Consider the following 21,043-nt stretch of genomic DNA (forward strand, 5'->3'; position numbering starts at 1 on the left):
TTATTTTGTACTTTTTCAGTTACAATTTTTCTATTTTAAAATTTTTCGATTTTGTTTATTCGAAAAGTTAAAAATTCGAAAAAATGAAAAATTGAAACAATGAAAAACTAAAAACCGAGAAACTTAAAAGTCTAAAAAAAATTAATGAATCGTAGAATGGGAAAGAAGAAAATCCAAAAATTGTAAAATCGAAAAATTATAGATTCTTGAAAATTGTAAAGTCCAAAAACTGTGACATTCAAACACAACTTTAAAAAGTATAATTATTATTAGGAGTGTTACATAATTAAAATGAAAACTAGAAAAACTGCAAATGAAAAATTAAAGAAACGGGAAATTGAAAGACGAAAATTGAAAAAATAAAGAAAATTAAAAACCCACACGAAAAATTACAAATAGAAAAATTGACGAAATTAAAAACTGAAAACTCGTGAAATTTGCAAACCCTAAAATTTGAAACATCTAAAAGTTGGAAAATCAAAAACTGAAAAATCGAGAAATCGAAAATTTTCAAAACTGAAAAGTCGAAAGATTGAAAAATGGAAATTTTGGAAAATCGAAAAACCGAGGAATTCAAACTGAAAAAAGATCGAGAATTCAAGATGTCGAAAAATCTAAATATCTAAAATTTAAAAAATAGAAAAATTACAATAACGAAAAATTTAACATTAAAAAAAACCACAAAATTAAAAAGTCGAAAAATCGAGAAATTGAGAAATGGAAAAATGAAAATTTAGAAAAACTAAAGATTGAAAAGCATAAAAAAAATTAAAATCGGGAAATGGGAACGTGAAAAAAATAAAATCGGAAAATTGAAAAATTTTAAATTTAAAAATTCGAAAACTTGAAAAACCGAAAAATTGAAGAAATGAAAAACTAAAAAATCGACAAATTGAAAAATCTCAAAACTGAAAAGTCGAAAAATTGAAAAACCCAAAAATCGATTTCCGGTAAGTCGAAAAATCAAAATTTAAATGTTGAAAAATTGAGAAATCGAAAACTTGAAAAATCCAGAAATCGAAAAAAAGAACGAAAAGTAAAAACATTTTAAAATCGAAAAAACGAAAAATCGAGATGTCAGAAATCTAAAATTCCAAAATCGAAAAATTGGAATACACGTTAAAAAGGTTAAAATCGGGAGATCGAAGCAAACAAAACATAAAATCGAAAAATGGAGAATTTTAAAAATCTAAAAACTTGAAGAAATAAAAAATTGAAAAATGGAAAAGCCGAGAAATCGAAATTAAAAAATTGTGACATCAAAAGATCCGAGAAATGGAGAAATCGAAATAGCCCGAAATCGAAAAACCGGAAAATTTAAAACTGAAATACATATTTAAACGTAAAAAAACGATAAATCAAAATATTCAAAATTCGAAAAATCAGAAATTCTAAAAATCGAAACATTGAAAAATCGAAATATCAAAAAAGTGAAAAATTTTAAATTAAAAAATTGCAGATATTGAAAAATCCCAAAATTGGAACAACGAAAACTTCAAAAATCGATAAATTGGAAAGAGGAAAAATCAAAAAAATCAAAGAATTGATTAATAGAGAAATTAACAAATGTAAAAATGAAAATTTAAAAAAGGCAAAAATTGAAAAATTGTAAAACTGAAATATCGAAAAATTAAGTAAACTAAAAATCGAGAAATCAAGAAATCGAAAAATTGTAATTCAATTTTGTTTTATTTTTCCACAAAAATTTCGATGTTGAAGATAAAAATTCAACACGGATTCATAAACCAAAGGTACACTGTTCCTTTTTTTTAATTTATATAACATTTATTTTTTTTGTGCTTATAAATCCGCTCTCTCGTGATCATCTACGAATTTTCAAAATTATTCAAACTTTTATCGTTTAAAAATATCAGACAGTGTAAAAAGGCGATCCATTTGAAATTTAATCACGAATTAAATTATGTTTACCTACCTATCTCTTCAAATCCTTAAAGGGAATTTGCGCTCTTTGATCGTGACATTTTTGAGTAGAAGATATTTAAAATACTAAAAAGTTATGTCTGAAAATTTTAATAATCCATTAAAGTTTTTAAAATAGCTCGACGCATTTACGCGCCATAAAGCTAAAAATCCAATTACGAAAAATGTAAAAAAAATTAACACACAATAAAGCCAAAATCCATTTAAAATAATTTCTAAATGCGCATCTTTAATTAATCAAAAACCGTGTCGAAATCAAACAAAACCTCAGAGCGGATTTTTTTTATTTTACTATAAATTACAAAATAATGTTTTATGTACACAATTTTTGGTAAGTAGCTGTATGGTGGTATTTACACGTCAAAGTAGCATACTCTATGTCTTAAAAATACCACTACGTCCTACAAATAAATATATTTACAATTAAGTATGATTCACCTACCTACAGAACTAACAGTAAAAATAAATTTGAGCTGCTTTCGATCCAAAGCTGTTCGACGTACTCGTACATAGTTCGCGTTTGTTGAAAAAACAACGTCCGTCTGCTCATATCTCGAAAGAGAAAAATAACGACAAAGATTTGGCTCGGCGGATGAACGACGAGTACAAATGTCCACTTAAACGAAACCATAAATACTGAATTTATAAGCTGTACTTTACTGAAGGTTCATAAAATGAGTGCGCTGTGTTGGCTGCTGGTGGTGATGGAAGAGAAGATGGAATCGACGGCGGCGGCGAACTCAAGTAGGGCTTTCGGTCGCACTGGATGGGCTGCATGCTGTTGGTGGAGGAGGATCGCATCACTGAAACAAGGAAAACATTCGTAAATAAAACAGACTTGGCAAAATTTTTAAACGCTAATTAATAAAGAGCGAATTCTATTTATTTCTATTTATATTAATTATGTACAAAAATGTAACCTCTTTCAAGTCCCACCATTACTCTTCCATTTCAAGTTCTTAAAAGAATTAAAAAAAATCTCAAAGCTTGGATAGGCCATATAGGGTCCAGTTTTAGAATTTTTTCAATTACCTATATGATATTTGAATTTCTTTTTTAGATTTCAAAATATTTAGATTTTGCAATTCTTCGATTTTCTCCTTATTCGATTTTTCAAATTTATAACTTCACAATTTTTCATTTCCACAATTTAATAATTTTTCGATTTCACAATTATTCAATTTCTCAATTTTTAGTCTTTTAAATGTTTTAATTCTCAATTGCTAAAAATTTCAATTTTAATTTTTCAAGTTTTTGATTTTTCAGTTTAATTATTTTAAAATTTTTCGTATATAAAGGATCCAATTTTTCAATGTTTCAATTTTTTGATCTCTAATTTTTCAAAATTTCTATTGTCAGTTTTTCAATTTCATAATTCAATTCCAATTTTGTAATTTTGACGATTTTTATGAATCAACTTTTCAATTACAAGATTTTCCAAATTCTCGATTTTTCAATTTTTGGATTTTGGAATCTTTTGACTTTTCAATTTTTGCAATTATTTGATATTTCAATTTTAGAATTTTTTCAATTACCTATATGATACTTGAATTTTTTTTTTTAGATTACAAAATATTTAGATTTTGCAATTTTTCGATTTTCTCCTTATTCGATTTTTCAAATTTATAACTTCACAATTTTTCATTTCCACAAATTAATAATTTTTCCATTTCACAATTATTCAATTTCTCAATTTTTAGTCTTTTAAATGTTTTAATTCTCAATTGCTAAAAATTTCAATTTTAATTTTTCAAGTTTTTGATTTTTCGGTTTAATTATTTTAAAATTTTTCGTCTATAAAGGATCCAATTTTTCGATGTTTCAAAGTTTCAATTTTTTGATCTCTAATTTTTCAAAATTTCTATTTTCAATTTCATAATTCAATTCCAATTTTGTAATTTTGCTGATTTTTATGAATCAACTTTTCAATTACAAGATTTTTCAAATTCACGATTTCTCAATTTTTATATTTTGCAATTTTTACAGTTTTACAAATTTTGGATGTCTTAACTATTCGTTCAAATTTGCAATTCTCCCTTCTTTATTATATTTCGTTTTTGAATTCAATTTTTGATTTTTCAACTACTCAATTTTAGATTTGTCAATCGCTCCATATTTTTCATTTTTTGTCTTTTAGTTTTTCAGAATTTCGACTTTCAATCTTTCAAGTTTTTGATTTTTCATTTAATCAATTTTTCAATTTTGTAATTTTGCAGTTTTTTGATTTTTCAGTTTGATTTTTAATTATCAGATCCTCGAAATTCTCGATTTTTCAATTTTTGTCATTTTGCACTCTCCAGATTTTTCCATTTTTAAATTTTGCATTTTTCGTGGTTGATGTTTCAAATTTACCATTTTTTCGATCCGAAAATTTTTAAATTTCTCAATTACATATTTAATTTCAGTTATCCGATTTTTCAGTTTCCCAATTTTTTAGCGTATTTATGTTTTAATTGTACGATTCTGAAGTTTTTCGAGTTTGCCATTCTGGAAATTTCAATTTTGTAATTTTGCAGTTTTACGATTTTTAATAAATGATAAACAGAAAATCTAAAACCGGGAAGTCGAAAAATCAAAAGATTAAGAAATCGAAACATTTGAAAAATTCGAAAACTTAAAAAATTCAAATATCGAAGAACTGAACTGAAAAATCTAGAAATCGAAAAATCTAAAATTTTAAAAATTAAAAAAACTTAAATTTAAACATCGAAAAATTTAAAAATCGAAAAAGTAAAATAATCAACACATCGAAAAATCCAGGAGTCAAAAATCGAAAAGTCGAAGAATCGAAATATTGAAAAATCCCAAAACTGAAAAATGAAAGAAAACGACAATTGAAAAACAGAAAATCTAAAACCGGGAAGTCGGAAAATCGATAGATTAAGAAATCAGAACATTTGAAAAATTCGAAAACACGAAAAACGGAAATATCGAAGAACTGAAATGAAAAATCGAGATATCGAAAAATCTAAAATTTTAAATATTGAAAATTAAAATATCGAAAAACTTCAAAATCTAAAACTTAAAAATCGAAAATTGAAAAAACGACAATTGAAAACAGAAAATCTAAAACCGGGAAGTCGAAAAATCGAAAGATTATGGGATCGAAACATTTGAAAAATTGAAATATGGAAGAGCTTTCTTAATATGTGGAAACTTATTTCGGCAACAAGAAACTTAAAATGTGTCTAAATGGTACATTTTTGCAAGGAAATATGGATTTTGCAATTATCGGGCGGAGCCCAATTGCAAAATCCATATTTCCTTATACAAATTTTCCATTTTAAACATATTTTAAGTTTCATGTTATGAAAAGAAATCTACACATATTAAAACAAAAAGGCAAAATGTAAGCCCGCCCACCCGCCCTGTCGCAATCGTGATGAATTTTTTTATTCGCCGTGAACCAAGAGGGCGGAGCTTAACTGCAAAATACTTATTTCTGTTCAAGAAATTAAAAACGTGTTTTTGAGTATCGTGTTGTTCAAGGAATACTGCGTATATTAAGAAAAAAGGCAAAATATAAACCCCGCCCACCCACCCCATCTCAATTATGATGATCTTTTTATTCTTAGAAACTCAAAGCACGTTTAAAATGGTAAATTTTGTGAGAAAATATGGATTTTGCAATAAGGCTCCGCCCCTGGTTCTGCCAACGAATGAAAACTTCATTACTATTTAGTTTTATCTTTGGGTTTATTTTTTTCTTAATATATTTACATAGTATTTTTTTAATAACACGATATGCAAAAGCATATTTATATTTCTCGTAGAGAAGTTTAAGCTCCGCCCCCTTGGCTCGCAACGATTAAAAAAAGATCATCACAATTGAGACGGGGTGGGTGGGCGGGGTTATATTTTGTTTTTTTTTTCCGGCAACAAGCAACTTAAAGATGTCTAAAATAGTAAATTCGTCTACTAATCTTTTTAAATATTTAAATTTCTGGATTTTTCGACGTTTCAATATTTCGATTTTTGAGTTGTTCGACTTTTCAGTTTCTGGATTTTTGGTGTTTTCGGTTTTGCAATTTTCAAATATTTTAAGTTCTCGATTTTTCGAAGCTGAATCTTTATTGTTCCGGAGTAAAATTTTCGAAATATCCAGATTGAAAGTATTTTTCCAGAATTTAAAACCTGTCGCATTTCAGAAGAGAGATTCTGGAAAAACAACAGGCATTTTCGAAGAACTGAAGTGAAAAATAAATTCCAGAGGACAAAATCTAAAATAGAATCAAAAAGGCAGAAAATTTCATTATTGAAAAATTGATCTATTGAAAAAGTTGCCTAAAAAGCGACTAACTTTTCGGTAATTCGATTTTTCGTTATTTAAATTTTTCGACTTTCCGATTTTTCAGTATCTCGATTTGTGGAAATTTAGATTATTCGATCTTTCGATTTTTGGTGTTTTCGGTTTTGCAATTCTCAAATATTTTAAGTTCTCGATTCTTCGACTCTATATATCTCGGTTTTTGATACATCAAATGTTCGATTTTTGGCTTTTCCGATTTTTCGACTTAAATTTTTCAATTTGTTTCTATTTTCGATTTTACAATTATCAAATATTTCAGTGTGTCGATCGGGGACTTTAAGATTTTTGCATTTTTCCATTTTTGGTTTCGTTTTTTCGAATCTCCAATTTTTCAACTTTTCGGTTTTTGAATTTCTGAGTTTTTAAATTTTCAGTTGCTCGATTTTTCAAATTTTCGTTTCGAAATTCTATGCTTGGAATTTTCCGCCTTTCAGTTTTTTGTGTTTTCGATTCCCCAATTTTTGATATTTCGACTTCGATTTTTAAGAACCTTAACAGAAAAACATTTCGTTTATTTTTGGACAAAAACTGCAAAAATAATATTCCTAAAATAAAGATTAGGATCGCTGATTAAATAAAATTATAAAATAAATGTAGATCTCAAAGAAAACAAAACGTTACGTAAAATACCAATCTATCTGTTTATTAATTTATCTATTATATTTGGTGTGCAATCTAAAATAACTTAATAAACGAAATAGCGAAAATTAGTATGTTCTCATAAGGACTTCTACCTTGATGTTGCAATAATTACACATACAATCACAATCAATTTTTCAATTTGCGATTTTGCAGGTTTTTGATTTTTCAATTTCAACTTCACTTTTTTAATTTTTTGATATCTCAATTTTTCGATTCTCTAGATTCTCAGTTTTTGGAAATTTCAGTTTTGGGATTTTTCAATATTTCTGTTCTTCGACTTTTCCATTTTTGACTTCTGGATTTTTCGATGTGTCGAGCAAAAGTAGCCCCACCCACCCACCCTGTTTCAATTGTAATGATCTTTTCTAATTCGTCGTGAGCCAAGGGGGCGGAGCTTAACTGCAAAACCCTTATACCAAATATGTGCTATATTTTTCGGATCAATACGTACGTCGAGATCTACATTCCCGAATATTTTGTGTATTTTTAGAATACTTTTTTGTTACATTATTTTAGATATCCGGAAGTTATTTTCAGCTTTAGTCCTTCGAAAATTTGTATCATCTTTTCAGATCCCTCTTCTGAAATATGACAATTTTAAGGATTGAAAAAAAATTGTATTTCCAAATTGAATATTGTGAAAATCTTGCTCAGAAACCGCACATAGGCTAATTTTTTCGAATCACTACATCGAAATCTATATTCAAGATTTTTTAGTGCACTTTTAGGAATTGTTCGGTACTCGATAAATGAGACTTTTTCTGTAGATTTCTACTTCCAGTTATTTTCTGGTTCACTTTCTAGGATTTTACCAAAATCGCCAAATGAAATACGCCAATTTTTTGTGTTTCCAAAGGTTTTGTCTTTCAAATCAAATATTTCAAAAATCTTGCATCCGAACGATAAACGCTATATTTTCGAATCAAGAAGTCGAAATCTAGGTACATCCCAGATTTTTTTTGGATTTTTAGTATTTTTTAGGCAACTTTTCCAACAGCTGAAGTTTTAAATTTCCTTACGACATTTTTGACTTTCGTCACCACCTTAGAAAGTTACCCAAAGGGATTTTTTGTAAATTTCGATCCCTAGAAGTTACTTTCGGCTTCAGTTTTCGAAAATTTCTACCATTTTTGCAAAATTCCTCTTTTAAAATATCGCGGTTTCAAGGATTTAAAAAAATTTACTTTCAAGCGGAATATTTCGAAAATCTCGCTCCGGAACCATATAAACAGTATGTTTTTCGATTCAGCATATTGAAGTCCATTTCAGATTTATTTTGTCGCTTTTTAGGCAACTTTTTCAAAAGATCAATTTTTCAAAAATGAAATTTTCGGCCTCTTTTGATTCTTTTTTAGATTTTGTCCTCCGGAACTTATTTTTCGCTTCAGTTCTTGGAAAATGCTTGTTGTTTTTCCAGAATATCTCTTTTGAAATGCGGCAGTTTTTAAATTCTGGAAAAATACTTTCAAAGTGGATATTTCTAAAATCTTACTCCGGAACAATAAAGACGCTATATTTTTCGATTCAGCTTGTCCAGATCAATATCCTAGATTTATTTTATAGGTTTTTAAACAACTTTTCCAAAAGTTCAGTTTCAGTATACAGGGTGTGTATTATAATAACGGGACCCTGACCAATTTTCAATGCAACACAACATACTCTCAGTTATTGCTAGATTCCAAAATAAACACATACGTTTTTAGGATCAACGTAGGTCCTCTTATTACTAGTTGTCACTGTTTCTGAAAGACGTCAATCAAAATTTCACAAATCAAATATTAAAAAAACACCAACATATTAATTCAAAGAAAAGTAACAAATAAATTGGACAATTAAATAAATTTACACACATTTCGATGGGATTTAAGCAAGACAACCGGACGCTGGCAAGTGTTTCAGGAGTTATTGCAACACATGCATTCCTAATTCTGGTTTTTAAATCTTCATAATTACGAATAGGACTTTGGTAAACTTGTTCTTTTACAACCCCCCAGAGGAAGAAATCTAAAGGTGTTAGTCGGGACTACGAGGGGGCCATGCATTCACACTGCCTCTGCCAATCCACTTAGTTGCAAACGTCTATCAAGATAGTCCCTAACGACTCTGTGATAATGAGGTGGTGCCCCGTCCTGCTGAAACCACAGCTCTTGTCGGAGGTTGAGAGGAACATTTTCTAATAACCCCGGAAAATCATTTTCGAAAAATTGTCGATATTTGTGTCCTGTTAAGTTGTCTTCGAAGAAGTATGGGCCAATTACGTAATCTGTCTACACATTTATGGAATAAACATTTTGAAAATGAGCTGTTCTGATCCAGTGTAGGTTATTTTGGGAGTAATAGTGACAGTTGTGCCGATTAACAACCCCGTTATTGCCAAATCTTGATTCATCGCTGAACAAAACTTTGAATAAAAAATTCCTGTCCAACTCTAGTTGATGTTGCGTAAAATTGCAAAATTGTATTCTTCTGGGAAAGTCTTCTTCTTTTAGATCTTGTACCAATGTCACATGGTAAATTAACTAATTTGTTCGAAAAATGCAGCACAAACATCCACAGTCGCTATTATCCACCTAAAAATCTCCTCTCGACTAGTAAAACTTTACGATCTGACTCAACCAAGGCCAGCACGAGCAAAAACATTCCAGACTTCACGCTGATCCTTCAAACTCCGTCCATCTAAAATGTCAACATTAATTACGACCAAATTGTGGTCGACGAAGATCCAGATGTTGCGCTGGCCGGACATCGGCATTTTCCCCAGATTGCGACATCCGGGTTCTATCGTAAACCTGGTGATGGGTTTTAAAGGGTTATAAGTCGGGGATAGAGACAATAAATTAAGACCAGTGATACTAGGCCCGGCTTCCAAATATTTTGGCACGGTTTGAGCCCACCCACAACGCGACGCACATGCGTTTGCCAGCAATGTCAAAGCCTTGTCATCTGCCTTGTAAAACGTCTAGCTCCTGTTACTAAGAAAATAGGCACAAGCGCCATCAGGGACGGCGAAAGTGGAAGGGTGAGGCGCCTTTTTGACGTGCTGGCACGAGGTATCTGTTCGCACTTTTGTTATCGGGTTTGTGCGGTCACAGCACCGATAAGAATAAATATTGGGATTTTAAAATGCGTGCAGACTAAATTTAAACAGTGAAGCTCTTCCTTCTTTTATTTAAATTACGTCAAATTATTTTCTCTAATTTTTAAAATTCTTCCTATAGACAAAATGTCAGCTTCTGTGTAAGTTTCACAATTCCAGGCAAACTTAACTGAGACGCAAATTAAATTTATTTCAAAATGATTTTCGAAAAATTGTTTGAAAATTGAAAATTGTTTCAATTATTCAGGTTCTTTTGATTGTTTTTCTAAATGTGCACCAAAAAAAAATATTATAATGCAGAAAAATATCAAAAAACAATAAAAAATTTAAAACACCTAATTTTGACTTAGTTTCAAACAATTTTTTTTTGAAAAATTAATTAAGAATCGTGTGGTCTTTATTTAATTTTTTAACTTAATGAAATACGAAAAAAAAATACACAAATATACAAATTGGGCAATTTTTATTTTGGCTAAAAATAAAACAATACTGTATCTAATTTGTGTTTACTGATTCTACTTCTAATTTAATGTTGTCAGTGCGAGATTTACGAATAAGATATCGAACCGCCGCTTTATTTTGACGTTACACTTTAACAATAACAAACTCAGTCGGACGCTTCATAAACTGTTTATCTAAACATTAGGTATCACAAATTTTAAATAAAATACTAGCTACATCAAACCAACGACCAACACAGCAACTTACAATTATCTGCAGACGACGTCGAAATCCCCCCATACTGATAATTGTACGTGTCGGCGATGACCGGCGGCGGCGTCTCCTGGTTCTCCCCCATGGGACTGATCGGCGCCTTGATGTACGAGCTGGAGATGGCGGCGTCCGGGTACGGCGGCAGCAGCGCCGACGAGCTCCAGTCCCGGTCGCACTGCTGCTGGTAGACGGGGTAGTCGTAGTTGGAGTAGTGGGTGCCGGAGACAGACGACACCTGCGGCGAGGAGGTGTTGTACGAGCACGTGGAGTACTCCTGGGGCTGGACGAGAGTCTGGTGCTCGTAGGCGGCGGGCTGGTTGACCATGCCGGTCATGTTGTTGCCGAAGAAGTTGCCCGGGTGGTACTGGGGCTTCATGGCCTGGCATTTCCGGCGGAAGCCGCGGGGGCGGCGCCGGAACGAGCCCTCCTCGAACATGAACTCGCTGGCGGGGTCGATGGTCCAGTAGTGGCCCTTGCCGGGCCGGCCCAGGCCCTTGGGTAGCTTGATGAAGCACTCGTTGAGGGAGAGGTTGTGTCGGACCTGGGGGAAAAAACCACATTTGATTCAAAGTTTGAATTTCGAAGTTGTGTTAATTTAAAATTCTGCAGACGCCGTTGTTTTAAGTTTAGAGACTATATGCAATTTCAAAAGATAATTTACATTTTTGAATTTTTTTTTTTTTCAATTTTCTTGTTGGGAGCTATACCGGGAGGTTTCGGGGGTCCCAAAAAAATAAACTGTTATTTTTGATTAATAAATAAACCAAAAAAAAATAATAATAAGACATTTATAAATTAACTCGTAATGTTTCCAAATTTTGATCATTTTTTGTAAAAATTAGTCATCAACTCTTGCTAAGAAAAACCTAATTTTGGCAAATAACATACCCCCTAAGAAAACAAGGGTGGGTGGGCGGGGCTAGTAGCTGCCAAGATAAGACTGATTTTGGCAAATGAGATACCTTCTAAGAAAAGAGAGGGTGGGTGGGCGGGGCTAGTATTTGCTAAGATAAAACTGATTTTGGCAAATGACATACCTTCCAAGAAAAGAGAGGGTGGGTGGGCGGGGCTAATAACCGCTAAAATAAGACCAATTTTGGCATTGACATAAAAATAAGATTCGATCAACTTAGATGGGCTCATTGCAGTTTAAAATGCGAGCGCAGCGATGCGTTGTTCGTTAAAAATATGAGTTTAAAGATTGTAATTACTAATGTCTATGGGACTGAAATATCCTGAATTTGCTCGCTGCGCTCGCCTTTAATTTCTACCTTCATGCGGAAATATCGAGAACTATTATAACAAAAACTAAGTAGCCTAGTTGACCGTTCATTCGTAAATGCTTTATTATTATTATTGAGAGAATTTTTTAGAGTCTAAGAAAAATGAATCTTGAAAATGAAAATTCGGAGATCCCAGCAACCTGTGCATGCTCGCTACGCTCGCCCTTTAAATATTTGTTTTTTAAAAGTAATAAGTTTAAAGATTTATTAGTATTAACTACAAAACCTACATAGCTTTACTGAGATTCTGTTTTAATCACTTTTATGAAACTAAATTGTAAAAAAAGAACGCTTAGAATGCGAGCGCAGCGAGCGTGTTCGGGTATTATTAAAAAAAGTTCACGGTTGTCCCTGAGTAGCTATATTATTATTAACAAAAAATTACGATTATTAAAGTGTGTATTTTTAAATCTAGAGATTTGTTATTACAGTTGAATCCAGACAAGTTAAGACACTTTCGTCAAAATTTTAAGAATAAACTTCAAAAAAAGAATATTTAGAATGCGAGCGCAGCGAGCATGTACAGATTTTATTTAAAAAATTGGCTAAAGATACTCGTACAAAATTTTCAGAAAAATAGAGTCAGCCGTTCTTGATCAATAAAATAGACCAGCTTATTCATTATTTTTTTTTTAGTCACCCTGTATAAGTAATTACAGGGTGTCTTCATGTCGCGCGTTCCTCCATATTTCGTTAATTATTAGAAATATAAAAAAAGTATATACATAATATGCTATTTTTAAGGGTTTTTCAGGTTTTTGATTTTCTCGTTTTTTAATTTTTTCAAATTTTCGAATTCTCAATTCCTCGATTTTTGACTTTTAGGATTTTACAGTCTTTTTCGGTTCTTCAATTTTTCTTAGTTTTTTTCAATTTTTTCAATTTATTGATTTGTTTATTAATTTTTCAATAATTCAGTTTAGGAATTTTTTGATATTTCGATTCAATTTTTCGATTTTTCTCTTTGATTTCCAGATTTTTTACATTTTTGATTCTTCAAATTTTGGATTTTTTCATGTTTCGATGTCCCGATTTTTCAGTGCGTCCATTTTGTTATTTTCCAATTTGTCCCATTTTCAAATTTTAGATTTTTCTTTTTAAATTTAGATTCTTCTATTTTTTGGTAGTTCGATTTTTCGATTTCACGATTTTTCGAGATTTCGATGTTTCGCTTTTTAGTTTTTTTTTTTTTTTTTCAATGAAACACCCTATATATCTTTACATATTTTGATTGACCTTAATTTATTTTTGAAGTTATGATTCCACGTTATTCAAATTTTCTCGAAACTTTTTAGCAATGGAAGCGTTAACAAAAAATCACAGAAGGCTTATTTTTAAAATCTGTGTTACCATATTTTGTGGAGAGATAAAGAAAACTATGCGCTTTATTGTGGTATAAATGAGATTAAAGATTCATATACAGAGTGTTTATAAAAATGTTTTAAATAATACAATTTTCAAATATCGATGTGTCCGTTTATTCAAATAGAACACCCTATATTTTAGTATTACATCTTATTGTATTTTTTGTTCTCTTTGAAATTTTTTAGCAATGGAAGCGTTCACAAAAAAATCTCAGAAGGCTTATTTTCAAAATCTGTGTTACCATATTTTGTGGAGAGATAAAGAAAAGTATGCGCTTTATTGTGGTATAAACGAGATTAAAGATTCATATACAGAGTGTTTATAAAAATGTTTTAAATAATACAATTTTCAAATATCGATGTGTCCGTTTTTTCAAATAGGACACCCTATATTTTAGTATTACATCTTATTGTATTTTTTGTTCTCTTTGAAATTTTTTAGCAATGGAAGCGTTCACAAAAAAATCACAGAAGGCTTATTTTTAAAATCTGTGTTACCATATTTTGTGGAGAGATAAAGAAAACTATGCGCTTTATTGTGGTATAAACGAGATTAAAGATTCATATACAGAGTGTTAATAAAAAATGTTTTAAATAATACAATTTTCAAATATCGATGTGTCCGTTTTTTCAAATAGAACACCCTATATTTTAGTATTACATCTTATTGTATTTTTTGTTCCTATGAAATTTTTTAGCAATGGCAGCGTTCACAAAAAAATCACAGAAGGCTTATTTTCAAAATCTGTGTTAATATATTTTGTGGAGAGATAAAGAAAAGTATGCGCTTTATTGTGGTGTAAACGAGATTAAAGATTCATATACAGAGTGTTTATAAAAATGTTTTAAATAATACAATTTTCAAATATCTATGTGTCCGTTTTTTCAAATAGAACACCCTATATTTTAGTATTACATCTTATTGTATTTTTGTTCTCTTTGAATTTATTTAACAATTGAAGCGTTCACAAAACAATCACAGAAGGCTTATTTTTAAAATCCGTGTTACCATATTTTGTGGAGAGATAAAGAAAAGTATGCGCTTTATTGTGGTATAAATGAGATTAAAGATTCGTATACAGAGTGTTTATAAAAATGTTTTAAATAACACAATTTTCAAATATCTATGTGTCCGTTTTTTCAAATAGAACACCCTATATTTTAGTATTACATCTTATTGTGTTTTTTGTTCTCTTTCTATATTTAAAGTTGATTTAGTACTTTTTTAAGAGACGCATCGACATATAAGAAGAACGAGGACAAAAAATACTAGTGAAATATCGATACTTAAAAATTGTAGTTTTAGATTTTTTTTTAATCACTCTGTATATTGAAATAAGACTTAGTTGATACCACAACAAACCACGTACCTTTATTTATCATTCCACAAAATATTATCAGACAGACTTTAAAAATAACTCTTTTAGTATTGTGATTTTTTTGTGAACCCTTCCATTGCTAAACAAATTTCAAAAATGTTCAAAATATGTAAAAATATAGGGTGTTTCATTTAAAAAACTATCTTGTATTTTACGCCTTAAAACATATCAATACGAATAGTTAAATTTTTTTTTATGGTATAGTCCTCAGAGAACTGTACAACTTTAGTTCATGACTTATTTTCTATTTCACCCTGTATAAAAATAATAAATGCATTGATAAACCACAAGTATGGAGTCAAAATATTTTGCTTATTTTGTGTAGAATGAATATTTTTCTGAGGCGAAAACGTTTTTAAAAATTGATCTAAAATTATTTAGACAGAACTTTCCTCGCCCCTGAAGTATGTGCCTACATTCTAACGAATACAAATGATTTTGTCTTCTCAAAAAGTTCTGGATATTAGTTTGGATAAGTAAAATTTCGAGAAAATGGGGCGAATAATTCTTGATTTGATCGGACCACCGGCCTTTACGTTAGCACTTTAACATTATCAATAGCGATTTCATAAAATTTGGATGCTCTCAGTTTCGAAAATTATATTAAAAGCAACACTGAAAAGCAGACAGACGGAAACGGGAGACCAATCATTCTAAAAATTTAATGTTTTCTTAAAAATGCAAATCGAGATAAACAACGAATCGAGAAGGCTAAACATGTTTTTTTGCAACGTTGGTGCTTGACAAAGTTCCAAAATAAGACAAACACTATTTGATTTACTATTTCCCAGGCTGTCTTGGCCAACCTGTAGCAGTGTAAGCGTCACTTAACGCACCAAGTACCTTACTTTAGTTCAATGAATAAAACAAAATAAAATAAGGTTAAGTGCACAATAAATTTAAAGAACTTTTAGTACCAAGTGTTTTTGCCATAAATATTTGCCGTTTTAAATTAAATTTCAGATTTTATTTTTTTGTAAAACACTTTGACAAAATTTTGGTCGCATTCTTACGATCTGTTCTTTCAATATTACGAAATTTTGAAAAAAAAAAAACAGAACTTGAAGAGTATAGTGTCCGATCACGTGTTAGAGGTATCGGCTGTATAAAGCGTCAATAAGTGCGGTCCTAAAACCCAGTCTTGATTACGTTATCTGAAATCTTATTTATAAATAGAACTTCTTGATTCCTTTCATAAAACTAAGAGTTAATTAAATTATCGCATAAACTCGTTGATTCCGTAATAATATTAGCAAATAATAACTGATGATTATGAAAGGAATGAGCAAAATTTGTATGGTTTCATCTGTACCATTAAATTGAGATATCAAATTCAGCAATAGAATATAATTAAAATAACATCAAATAAGGTATTTTTTTATAGAAATCTCTAGAAATTTTTAAATTTTAGGGAAAATATTTTTTATGAAACTGAAGCAACGAAAATACAGATATGAATTTGGAGCTTCCCATGGCGGAAAACCAAACTTTATCACCCTGTAAAGTAATAATTTTTTTTTAGTACCATATGTATGTAACTAACGCAACCTTTCGAACACATACGATAAATGTGTTAAAACACGCCGTGAGATAAAGGGACTTTTGCCAGATTTTGCTTTAGAAAAACTAAGAAAAACATGAACGAATGCTAATTACACTTAATTACACTACACCGTTTCACTCGTCGCCGCCAACCTACCGAATTTTTCCATCCCTGGTAGGAGCCCCGGAAGAACGGGAACCTCTGCTGCAGGAAGGAGTAGATTTCGCTCAGCGTCAGCCTCTTCGTCGGCGAGTGCTGGATGGCCATCACGATGAGCGCGATGTACGAATACGGCGGTTTCTCCTGCCTCCGGATCCCGGACTTCTTGTCCGAGCTCGAGGGCTTCGCGTCCAGGTCCGGCGCCGTGCTCTCCGGGGCCACATGCTGCTGCTGCCCCGCCTCGTTGGGCAGGATCACGCTGGCGTGGTTCTGGTGCAGGTGGAGGTGGTGCAGATGCTGCTGGATGTTGATCCCCTGGTGGATCGGCGGCGCGACCTGGCCGCTGGAAGCGCTCACTTCAGACAACTGCTCCTTATTCATCATACTTTAAACATTTACGCGCTAAGCTAAACAATTTAATCTCCGTCTTTATATTACAAACATTTGATACTCGTAACGAGTTGTATACACAAATATTGTATACACAGTTTATATACAAACACGCGACGAAATCGTACACAATTTACTGGTTTTATATACAAATGTCGGGGCCGTAAATTTCAGTGATATTAAATGGTGCGCGGCCAGTCGGGCTCTGGTGGTCGAAACCGCGGAATGGCGATGCTGCCGGCGGCGGAGTGCACGTCTTTCGAGCGGACCGGAGTCGGACTAAGTCGCGCGGGAGCGGTGCATGTGTTGGGTGTGGGATGTCCCCACCGAGCCCCGCAACACGCGCTCGTGGAGACGACGGTTTTTATTTTCGATGCAGTGCTGTGCAAGGAGGTTGTGGACGCCGTTTCCGGGACGGAGATGGGGGTGGCTTGCGAGTGATTCGCGCTGTGCTGGCACGGGAAGCCGCGAAAACGACTCGGAACACGAATTTCGACTCCGGGGTGCCGAAGCGCCACATGGCAGTGTTGCACCCACTGGGTTATTAGTCACAGTTTGCACTGGTGTCGTCATCGAATTTGCGAAATAGACGCTTAAAATAAAGCTTCGGGAAAGGATGTAGACGTACTTAGAGGAAATTCTTGAAGCTGCGACTTTAAAAACTAAACTTGTAACGAACTATCACTGTATACATATATGGTGGCGTGACCTTAGTATATAACAGTGTTGTAGCGTGCAATAGCAAGCATGTTAAAGTAACCAGAAAAGTAAGCTTTCGCAGTGCTTTTCTTTAAAATAAAAGTACTATTAACTTGTTATTTGGAAGCAAATTATATGCAATTTTTAACACTAAATTTATATTTAGTGACATCTGTTACCACTATCGCCATTGTTTAAAAAATTATTTTAGTTCTCTTTTAGTTGTCTTCTAGTTTCTCATTTTCTTATTTTCACTGTATGGTCGTTTTATATTTTTGTTAAGTTTTTTCAAGATTTTTTTAACTATTCTTAACTCTTCAAAACGTTGATTTATATATGTATTTGTTAAAAATTACCTCTTCAGTTTTCATTGTGTCTCTAAAGATTATCATAATTCTGTTCGAAATCTGTAAAAAATACGTAGATTTTTTTTGACAAATTACCAAAAAATTCTCAAAAAATATGGAAAGTTGACTTGATCGAAAAACATAAATTGTTAATGGGTCTCAAACAAAGTTTTGAAAAATTCGATAAATTTATTATTGTTATTTTAATCTCGAAAGTTTTCATTTCTCATTTTATCAATTCCAGAAAAAGTGTTAGAATTTTCGAAAAATTGAAAATAGCTTCTACAGAGATTTTTTAAACATTGCCTGAAAATTCTCAAAAACAATTAGGAAATGAACCCCGACGAGCTGTTTCGAAAAACGTAAAGTGTTAATGATTCTGGACCAGATTTTTCGAAAAATTCGGTTTGAAAATCATTTTTTATCTCGAAAATTTTCATCTTTCAATTTTATTGATTCTGGAAAATTTATTGAAATTTTCGAAGAAATGAAGCTGAAAATAACTTCTACAAGTTGATATGTTTACGAAAATGTCTTTGGGTATGATTTTCGAAGGGTGCTCTAAAAATGGAAAAAAATGATTTTTGAACAATTGAGATGTTTGAAAGGTTACCTAAAAATCCTCAAAAAATTGTGAGAAGTATTATAGATATATCTCGACGAGCTGATTCGAAAAAACATAACGAATTAATAATTACAAATCAAGGTTTTCAAAATATAGGTACGGTTTCAATTTTTTTATCTCAAAAATTGTTATTTTAATTTAATTGATTCTGGAAAAATTGTTTCAATTTTCTAAGAAATGAAATCGAAAATATCTTCTATAAATTGAAGTCTATCAGAAAATGTTTTTGGTAATTTTCATAAACTGCTAGAAAAGCGGCAAAAAATGAATTTTTGAAAAATTATGATCTGAAAAATTTACTAAAAATTCTCAAAAAATTCTGAGAAATGGACTCCGACGAGCTGCTTCGAAAAACGTAAAGTGTTAATGATTCTGGACAAGATTTTTCGAAAAATTCGGTTTGAAAATCATTTTTTGTCTTGAAAATTGTCATGTTTCAATTTTATTGATTCTGGAAAATTTATTGAAATTTTCGAAGAAATGAAGCTGAAAATAACTTCTACAAGTTGATATGTTTACGAAAATGTCTTTGGGTATGATTTTCGAAGGGTGCTCTAAAAATGGAAAAAAATGATTTTTGAACAATTGAGATGTTTGGAGTTACCTAGAAATCCTCAAAAAATTGTGAGAAGTATTATAGATATATCTTGACGAGCTGATTCGAAAAAACATAACGTATTAATAATTACAAATCAAGGTTTTCAAAATATAGGTACGGTTTCAATTTTTTTATCTCAAAAATTTTCATTTTTCAATTTTATTGATTCTGGAAAATTTGTTGAAATTTTCGAAGAAATGAAGCCGAAAATAACTTGTACAAGCCGAAATCTTTACGAAAATGTGTTCAGGTAATTTTCGAAAGGTTCTTAAAAATGGTTAAAAAAAATGATTTTTGAAGACTCGAGATCTTTGAATAGTTGCCTAAAAATCCTCAAAAAATTCTGGGAAGTAGATCTCGACGAGCTACATAACGCGTTAATAATTTCAAACCAAGGTTTTCAAAATATACGGTTTCAGTTTTTTTCATCTCTAAAATTGATATTTTAATTTCAGCTTTCTTTCTGGAAAAATTGTTGGAATTTTCTAAGAAATGAAATCGAACATAACTTCTATAAATTGAAATCTATAAGAAAATGTCTTTGGTAATTTTCAAAAGCTGCTAGAAAAACGGACAAAAAATGAATTTTTGAAAAATTGTGATCTGAAAAATTTCCTAAAAATTCTCAAAAAATTCTGGGAAATGGACTCCGCTGAGCTGCTTCGAAAAACGTACTGTTAATGATTCTGGAACAGATTTTTCGAAAAATTCAGTTTGAAAATCATTTTTATTTCGAAAATTTTCGTTTTTCAATTTTATTGATTCTGGAAAATTTGTTGACATTTTCGAAGAAATGAAGCCGAAAATAACTTCTGCAAGCTGAAATCTTTACGAAAATATGTTCCAGTAATTTTCGAAAGGTTCTCTAAAAATGGTTAAAAAAAATGATTTTTGAAGACTCGAGATCTTTGAAAAGTTGCCTAAAAATCCTCAAAAAATTCTGGGAAATAGATCTCGACGAGCTGATTCGAAAAAACATAACGTATTAATAATTCCAAACCAAGGTTTTCAAAATATACTGATTCAGTTTTTTTAATCTCTATAAAATTCTTATTTTAATTTAATTAATTCTGGAAAAATTGTTTGAATTTTTGCAAGAAATGAAATCGAAAATAGCTTCTATAAATTGAAATCTACCAGAAAATGTCTTTGGTAATTTTCAATAGCTGCTAGGAAAACGGGCAAAAAATGAATTTTTGAAAAATTGTGATTTCTGAAAATTTCCTAAAAATTCTCAAAAAATTCTGAGAAATGGACTCCGACGAGCTGCTTCGAAAAACGTAAAGTGTTAATGATTCTGGACCAGATTTTTCGAAAAATTCAGTTTGAAAATCATTTTTTTATCTAGAAAATTTTCGTTTTTCAATTTTATTGATTCTGGAAAATTTGTTGAAATTTTCGAAGAAATGAAGCCGAAAATAACTTCTACAAGCTGAAATCTTTACGAAAATGTGTTGGGGTAATTTTCGGAAGGTGCTCTAAAAATGGTTAAAAAAAAATGATTTTTGAAAAGTTGCCTAAAAATCCTCAAAAAATTCTGGGAAGTAGATCTCGACGAGCTGATTCGAAAAACAACAAATTTCCTAAAAATTCTCAAAAAATTCTGAGAAACGGACCTCAATGAGCTGATTGGAAAAAACGTAAACTGTTAATGAGTCTGGATAAAATTTTTTGAAAAATTCGGTTTTAAGGTGACTTTTAATTTCGAAAATTTTTATTTTTCATTTTATTGATTTTGGGAAAATTTTCGAGGAAATGAGGAACTTGTACAAACTGAATCTTAACGAAAATGTCTTTGGGTAATTTTCGAAAAGTTGTCTAAAAATCCTAAAAAAATCTGAGAAATAGCTCTTGTTTCGAAAAAACAGCGTTATGTATTAATGGTTCCGGATCAAGGTTTTCAAAATATGCAGTTTTAATTTTATTGATTCTGGAAAAATCAATGGAATTTTC

At 31.1% G+C, this 21,043-nt stretch overlaps 1 protein-coding gene across 1 annotated transcript; it reads right to left on the reverse strand.

The window, feature by feature from the left end:
• Positions 1 to 2,208: 2,208 nt before the first annotated feature.
• Positions 2,209 to 17,081, reverse strand: LOC135128300 (forkhead box protein F1-like). Its single transcript, XM_064055210.1, has 3 exons — positions 16,429 to 17,081; positions 10,698 to 11,244; positions 2,209 to 2,744 (listed from the first exon to the last, which is right to left on the reverse strand). Exons 1-3 carry the CDS (start codon positions 16,813 to 16,815, stop codon positions 2,584 to 2,586), a joined length of 1,095 nt encoding a protein of 364 aa, XP_063911280.1. The 5' UTR covers positions 16,816 to 17,081; the 3' UTR covers positions 2,209 to 2,583.
• Positions 17,082 to 21,043: the final 3,962 nt, after the last annotated feature.

This window comes from Zophobas morio, unplaced genomic scaffold (assembly GCF_036711695.1).
Source record: "Zophobas morio isolate AGI-343-1 ecotype UQ-CSIRO unplaced genomic scaffold, CSIRO_AGI_Zmor_V1 ptg000012l, whole genome shotgun sequence".
Classification (NCBI taxonomy): Eukaryota; Metazoa; Arthropoda; class Insecta; order Coleoptera; family Tenebrionidae; genus Zophobas; species Zophobas morio.

Excerpts from the sequence above, each read along its gene's own strand:
- LOC135128300 (XM_064055210.1), bottom strand. The coding sequence starts at position 16,815 with ATGATGAATAAGGAGCAGTTGTCTGAAGTGAGCGCTTCCAGCGGCCAG. Across the intron at positions 11,245-16,428 it reads ACCAGGGATGGAAAAATTCG|GTCCGACACAACCTCTCCCT; the intron begins GTAGGTTGGCGG and ends TTTTTCCCCCAG. Across the intron at positions 2,745-10,697 it reads GACGTCGTCTGCAGATAATT|TGATGCGATCCTCCTCCACC; the intron begins GTAAGTTGCTGT and ends TCCTTGTTTCAG.